Source organism: Merops nubicus, unplaced genomic scaffold (genome assembly GCF_000691845.1).
Source record: "Merops nubicus isolate BGI_N331 unplaced genomic scaffold, ASM69184v1 scaffold44806, whole genome shotgun sequence".
Lineage (NCBI taxonomy): Eukaryota > Metazoa > Chordata > Aves > Coraciiformes > Meropidae > Merops > Merops nubicus.
Window position 1 is genome coordinate 1 of NW_008617816.1, and position 7,543 is coordinate 7,543.

The 7,543-nt window shown below is 42.3% G+C and overlaps 1 protein-coding gene across 1 annotated transcript; it reads left to right on the plus strand.

Moving 5' to 3' along the window:
* The first annotated feature begins 8 nt into the window (after positions 1 to 8).
* KRT20 (keratin 20) lies at positions 9 to 5,110 on the plus strand. The gene is made up of 8 exons (XM_008943251.1): positions 9 to 299; positions 1,051 to 1,133; positions 1,349 to 1,505; positions 2,641 to 2,802; positions 2,885 to 3,010; positions 3,168 to 3,388; positions 4,322 to 4,362; positions 5,013 to 5,110. The coding sequence occupies exons 1-8, from the start codon at positions 129 to 131 to the stop codon at positions 5,108 to 5,110; spliced, it is 1,059 nt and encodes a 352-aa protein (XP_008941499.1). The 5' UTR covers positions 9 to 128.
* The last annotated feature ends 2,433 nt before the right edge of the window (positions 5,111 to 7,543 follow it).

Here is a 7,543-nt window from a genome sequence, read left to right on the forward strand (position 1 = left end):
ACGGGGGGGCCGGCGGCTCGGGCACCCGCATCTCCACCAGCGCCGGCTTCGGACAGGGCTTCCGTGGGACCTTCCAGCTCAGCATCACTGGCAGCGATGTGCTGCTGGCTGGCAGTGAGAAAACCACCATGCAGAACCTAAACGAACGCCTGGCCTCCTACCTGGAGCGGGTGCGCTCTCTGGAAAAGGCAAACTCCCTGCTCGAGAGGCAGATCACGGAGTGGTGCCAGAAGAACACCACAGACGTACGGCAGGACTACAGCTCATACTTCACAACAGTTGAAGAGCTCCAGAATAAGGTACGACACCATACAACCATCTTAAGTACATGAATTGCAACTACTGCAGAAATAGATAATAACCTATGACAGGAAATGTACTTTTCCAAACTGCAATTGTCTCAGCTAAGAAAAATAAATGCTTTATTTTGATCATTTACCAATTAGTGACAGATTTTACATAATTGGCAATGCTAGATGTATGTCTGCAGATATGAGTAATCTCCTACATGTTGAATCAAAATGAATTCTATTTGCCTTAGTTTATTTTAATTAGTGAAAGTACTGATGTCAATTTACATATTTAAATATAGGTTAGCATCTGTTGATTTCAAAGTGAGTTTTTTAGAAAAGAATGACAAATGCTCAGAAAAAAAAATTGATTACTCAAAATAGTAAAAGACCACTATGAATAATTAAATATTCCCACAGGAATCAGTTAACAGATTTGTCACATTATGTTTCTAGTGAACTTGTTAAATTTTTCCTCTCTTACTTTTCACCAGTTCTATTTCCCATTGTTTGGAAGCAGATCCCTTCCAGAAAGCAGTTTGTCCCAACTAGTGTGCATATTTTATGGCAGGATAACTTCCCTTTTGGAGAACCCTAATTCCTTCTCTGCACATCAAAGGGAATTTAGCTTAAACCCAGATGAGTAATAGACAGCCAAAGCTGAGTGAGATGAAGCCCACAAGTGGTATTCATCTCCAGAAATGGATCAAGTGTGCATTTATGTGCAAAAAATCATCACTTTTCAACCATTCCTTTTTAGATTAGTGCTGCACAGTTGGAAAATGCGAGGCTGGTCCTGCAGATTGACAACGCCAAACTGGCTGCTGATGATTTTAGACTCAAGTAAGTTCCATGATTGTTTCAGAAATTCTCTCTCATGCTTATCTTATTCATGAAAGCTTCTAGTTATTGGTATCAAAGCTGAGAATGAAACATTTTCTAATGTAAAGTTTAATAAAAAGAAAAACTTTACACCTAAGGCTGCAGTGGTTACCAATTCTAACATGGATATCAAACGTTTGCATTTTCATGTTGAGAAAAGAAGCCTTATTTTACAGGTATGAGAATGAACTCCTGCTCAAGCAAAGTGTCGAGAGTGACATTCATGGACTGATCCGAGTTCGTGATGACCTGACCTTGACAAAAGCTGATCTGGAGTCACAGATTGAAAGTGTGAAAGAAGAACTAGTTTCTCTTAAGAAGAACCATGAGGAGGTGAGAGCAGCTGAGCACTGTCAGGGAGCGTTTTTGAAGTGGCATACATCAACTCAGCCTGGCTAGGAATAATGAAGTCTTCATGCTAATCTGAAAGAATATTACACTTACAGTGAGATTCAGTTCCAGATTAGCTCATCAGAATTTAGGTCCCTCTTCATGTATTATCTATGTGAATGTGCCTGTAGTTCTATTTTATTTAACTGAGAGGCAGTCAGTAAACCAGACAAAGTCTAGAGAGTGATTCAGCTCACTGCAGAGTGAGGACTACTGGCTGGTCAGCTGGGATGCTCTCTGATCACTCCTGGTTTTAAAAGGAGCTCTGGCTCCTGCAGAGAGAGCTACAAGTTAGATATGTGTGCTCGGTGTCTTCCAGGAGTCTAAGCTCCAGCTGAGCCTCGCCCTTAGTATTACATTTATAATTTCAAAGACCTACAAAGGTAAGAATGTTACCCAGCCATTATTTTTTTCCCCTTTACAAGTAAAGGCACAAACTGTAATTCTAAACTCAAAAAAAAAAAAAAACCAAAAGCTCAATTATGGCATAAACCCAAGCCTCCTTCTTAATGTCATACTACCAACTTCAAAAGTGTAAATTCCTTGTCACATTGCAGAAAAGATGTTCTGTAAGCACCGTATCTGAAAGATCCAACCTAGAAAAACAGGCAGCCTGGCCACCCACGTAAAACTCCGCTGCGCAGGACCGGGGCGGCTGCACCATTTCTGGCAGCAGGGTAGCTGTGCATGGCACTAACTGGCAGCCAGGCAACGAGGCACCAAAGGCTGAACAGCTCCAGCAGCTACAGGGTGAAGGTTTCCTTGAAGAACAATGTATGGTTTAGGAGCTGCTGCCCCTCAAAAGTACACAAATGGGAACCATGATGTCTGGAGGCGTTCCATAGATCTGCTCCTGAGGAAATCATCTTTTGATAACATTTGTCTGTGATACAGTGTTTATTGCTACAAAATAAGCAAATTGTTCTACCATGAGGTGCAATAAACAGTATTTGCAAAGTGATTAAGTTATCTTGCCCTGAGATGCTAGTCACAAATTGCACCTATGCCTGTAGGTTTTGGTTTGCTTCCAGTGTTCAGGACTGGCAGTAGCTGTGCTTATCAATGCTCTCTGCTGCAGGAGCTTGACCGGCTGCGCAAACAGGTGAGCGGCTCAGTCAGTGTAGAGGTGGATGCTGCTCCAAGTATTGATCTGGCAACTATTATGGAAAAAATGAGACAGCAATATGAAGAAATGGCAGAAAAGAACCGTCAAGAAGCCAAAGAGCGTTTGGAAAAGCAGGTAAGGTCAATCACTGAAACACCAACAAGAACCTCAGCTGAGTCTATCTGCAGTTCACAGCCCCTCTGTTTTGGTGTTTCAGACAGAAGAACTGAACCAGGAGGTAGCGATCAACGTGGAACAGCTCCAAGTCCAAAGGAGAGAGGTCACCGACCGGAGACAGGTCTTCCAGAGTCTGGAGGTGGAACTGCAGTCCCACTTTAGCATGGCAAGTAATAGAGTATTCGAAATAAGGATTGTGTTTAGTAGACAGCTGCACCGATAAATACAGAAACCAGGCAGCTTTTCAATCAAAATGTAATTTTAACACAAAAACATAGCCTCTTGAATAATAAATACAGCTTTGTTCTTTCCATTGGCTGTAGAAAAAGTCTTTAGAAGACACTCTGGCTGAAACCGAAGCACGTTACAATTACCAGCTAGCCCAAGTACAGGAAGCAATTGCCAGCTTAGAGGCTCAGCTGAGGCAGCTCCGAGCAGACATGGAGCGTCAGAACAGTGAGTACAGCGCTCTGCTGGACGTCAAGACGCGCCTGGAGGCGGAGATCACCACGTACCGCCGGCTGCTGGAAGGGGAGGACAGCGGGTGAGGACACACACGCTTTGCGTGGAGGTTTAGTTACACATGACACAAACAACATCACAAATGCTGCCTAGATTCACAGGAGGGGAAAGTGTAAAAGCTGCTGCTTTCCAGCTGGTTTGAGGGCAGGGGGCATTGGCTGCCCGGTTCTCAGCTGCAGATAGGAACAGGCTGCCAGTCATGCTGGGTTTCAGAAGCTGCTGTGGAAGCTGGCTGAGTTTGTCTCAGCCTCTGTATGGGTATATGCTGTTACTCCTCGTGAGGGGAGTAGCTGGATAGATGTTCACACTCCCTAAGCATCAGTAATTGAATTTTCAATGGACTTGTCCATAGCTGTAAAGGCTGTAGCTTCTGCAGGCCTGGGCTAACCTGGGCTAGGTGTGTTTTAACCTGGGTGAGACACCACAGCACCTAGTCACACTAGAGTGGGTGCTCAGCAAGAGCACAGTGATCTCTTTCAGCCCATGGCAAGTTTTGCAGCCTGCTCTGAATTATTCTCTGCTCTACCTGCGTCACTAGCAGCCAAGTGACTGAAAGATGTGAAGAGGTGAAAGCAAGCTGACATGAAATGTTCAGCTAGTCCAACACCCAATGCTCTGCAGTGAAAAGAGCAGACACCAGTGACAGCAGGGCAAGCAGCCAGCGGTATGCCCCCCACAGTTCTGCCTACTCAGCTGCTCTGGCTCAGGAACTAGACCGGGCACATCTGCATGAGCCAAAGTCACAGCACAACAGAAATGAGGCTATATATTAATTTCACCCATAGCTTATGCTTGTCTTATGCTTGAAAGAAAACTCATTTAAACACCTGCTTAAATGTCTTGATGAAAGGACATTGCCTGTCTCAGTAAACAAACGTACAGGAAATGCACAAGGATGTGTCCTCAATACCTTAGGCACCATATATTTACATTTTTTAATTTATAATTTGAACAGACATTTCCAAGTGGATGTATCCACAACAGAGATCGAAAAAGGTATGTCACAACAACTTCCCTGTCTTTTAATGGTCACCTCTTGAAATGTTATGGAACTCAGTAGCCTGGTAGAAACCAACCCCCTTTCAGAGCAAATAGCCAGTGGAATCTTACACCCTGAAAGCAATCACCTGTATAAACAGATAGCCTATAGAGATTATATAAAGCCCAGGCACACGTGTGTAATTCAGGTGTGTAAAGTGAAACCACAGACTCCTCCCAGAGCCAAGAGAACAACAGAGAATTGCTGAACCCCCCTGGAGATTCTGGAGCCCCCGCTTCCCTCCCTGCCCACACGGGCAGAGCAGGCTCCTAAATAAGTACCTAGTTTCATAGCAGAAATACCCATTTGAGCATAAGATACTCCTGGGGTTTAGGGCTCCAGGTCTGTGCTAAACTGAAGTCAAACTATCAGGAGGGATAGAGGGTTATTCAACACAATGTCCACTACAGTATTATGGGTAACATCCAGGATGTTCAAAGAAGAAACCACATCCTGCACACCCCAGAGTTTACCTCCCAGTAACTGGGCAGTGCCAAGCTGCCCTGAGCTCTTCCCTCTCTGGGGGGATCACTGCCAGCACGGCAAGAATATCACTCGGACTATAGATATTGCATTTAATGAATCCTCTGCTCAATTTCACTACCAGAATCAAGTAAAATCAAGAAGATCAAGACGATTGTTGAAGAGGTGGTTGATGGCAAGGTTGTCTCCTCCCAGATCAAAGAGATTGAAGAGAAGGTGTAAACAGCACCAGCACAGAGGAGCCAACCTCTGAGCATCCCAGAGCTGAGCCCAAAAAGTAAAAGATAAAATTTTATAAATGATCTAATCTAATCCTCCCTAAAACCCAGAAGGGTTCAAAGATGCTAAACTACCAAATCCCAAATAATCTTGTTTTGTTTTGTTTTAGGGGGTGGGGGCAGCAGGTCGGGGCATGGGTGCAGTATTAATAAAAATCAGTAAGTTCCAAAGTACAAGATTTTGGGTTTACTAAAATAGTGACTAAACACCTTGATGAACAGAAACGAAGTCAGACAGTTATAAATGTATAATTTTTTCCAAGACAGAAAAAACCCAAAGTATTAGTTTTTACTTACATCAAAGTCTTACACTTACATTAAAAAACCTGCTCAGTAAGAATTAGAAAGTCAAATTATTTATTGCATGAATTTACTATAGCTTTTTAAATAATCTAAATTTAATTTAGAAAAACACTGAAGCAGTGTTTACTGTTGAAATTTCAAAGCACTAAGCTGGTGAAAGTCACTAGATGAAGACAAGGGACAGAACTTGCTCATGTGCTTAACCAGCTCTGCACCGTCATGGCCTTTTCTGAAAGCACTGTGAGAATTTTTTCTTCATGTTTTTCATACAGCTCACTGCAATATCTGCTGTCTTAAGTTTTCTCACACTTTCAACGTATTAATAAACAAAAAGTTTTTAGAAGGGAGCTGCTGTTTCCAAAGCCTTGGTGGACACTTCATCAATGCTTCAGAAAAAATAATTTATCAGCTACAGATGATACACTCTCCATCAAATACGTTAGTTTAATTGCAATCCAATGCTCAGCAATCTATTTCTTCTCCTGTGTATTAGCACATGTAGAGTAGATCTGTTTTTCAAAATGCATTAAAGTGTTGATTCAGCAAACCTTCCCTGAACTTCAGCCACCATCCAAATGTAGCTTCACTTCAGTAAAAACTGATTTTCAAATAAATACAAAGTGTCAGTTTGCATTTAATAACAAATTAAAATTAATAAATAAATTGAAGATTATTATTTATTAATTTTTCACTCTCTGTGCATGTTTATATCAGCAGGGACTAGAGCAAGCAAAGCTATGTTATCAGTAAGAATATGTTTTGTCTTTCAGTTCAAAAATTAAAAGACCATCATCCCCTTACAGCTTCTCCACGTCAAGAGCATGTCCCCTTCCCCACAGTGCTGGGCTCTGCCCCACCCAGAGCTCCAGGCCAAGGACTCTGCATTTTCCTCTTGACAACATAAACACAAAACCTTCTTCCTTTTGAAATCCCACCTGTGCTATTTTCTGTATATAAACAGCTGCTAAAGAAAATAATCCTTTGCTTTCACTCTCACGAGTCACTGATACCAGGCTATCAATTCATTTTGTCATAAACACTTTACTTAAACCTTTGATCTCCTGCTCATAATACATTTCTGCCCAAAAAAGCACCCATGCTCCTGGATGCAGATGAATCAAAACTACATTTCAGTGGACAAATCCAATGATGTAATTAAGCCAGGAGAAAGAAAGAAAACATTCTCAGTTTACCAAAATAACTTCAAAAGAAAAGTATACTGGTTTCGAAGGGTTTCCATGTCTAAACCTGCAACCAGAAGAGCTATATTTGAGCTTCAGATTTATGTTACAAAATGCACAAAATACAGGAACCATGTTCCTTATTTTTGAGATAATAGTGAACTATTTAGAAGAAACAATGGTTCATTTCCAGCACAAAAGTATGAACTGTTGGTCTAGGCCACACATATTACACAGAGATACATCAGTGATGAAAGATTATGGGCAGAAAAACAACTACAAATTCTATTTGGTAGAATCGAGTATCTTTATGTTTTCACACTGTCTCTGAATGCCCACATGCCTCTTCAGACGCTTTTGTTAATCACATTTTTTACTTCTTAGTAAATGATCAGGGATCCCTGATCTGGCAGAGGGTCATGCCAGAGAAGCACTATGAAGAGAAACACATTTTTGCCATGTGGGAAGTGTGCAACCACCGGGCTCAGGGCACTGCCTGCGGCACGCTCCTGTAATGACAGCCCCAGACCAAGAAAGCAGTGAATATGGAATGACAAAAATAATTATTTAGGGAGGATTTAAATGTGAGAAGAAATTTTTGTGCTTCATTGCACATGACAAAACATTATCATGATGCCTTAGCTCTACTCCACCCATTTCCCTTCGTACAGCAAATACCTGGAGGGCACTAGATTTCCTGTCTCATTGGCAATTGAGATGGGCACATATCACTCGGTTTGGCCAGGACATATTAAACTGACTTTCCTCCAAACAATAGAAAGAGCAGGAATTAAAGATCTCCTGAGGAGGTGGGGACTGCCACCGTCAACGCCCGCTGCCCTCCCTATAAGAGGCCCGGTGCCGCTCCCCGTGCAGCGAGCACCACCAGCACC

Bases quoted from the DNA above. Each gene is read 5' to 3' on its own strand.
- KRT20 (XM_008943251.1), top strand. From the start codon at position 129: ATGCAGAACCTAAACGAACGCCTGGCCTCCTACCTGGAGCGGGTGCGC. The intron at 2,803-2,884 runs GTAAGGTCAATC...TTGGTGTTTCAG, and splicing joins AAGAGCGTTTGGAAAAGCAG to ACAGAAGAACTGAACCAGGA. The intron at 4,363-5,012 runs GTATGTCACAAC...TTTCACTACCAG, and splicing joins CACAACAGAGATCGAAAAAG to AATCAAGTAAAATCAAGAAG.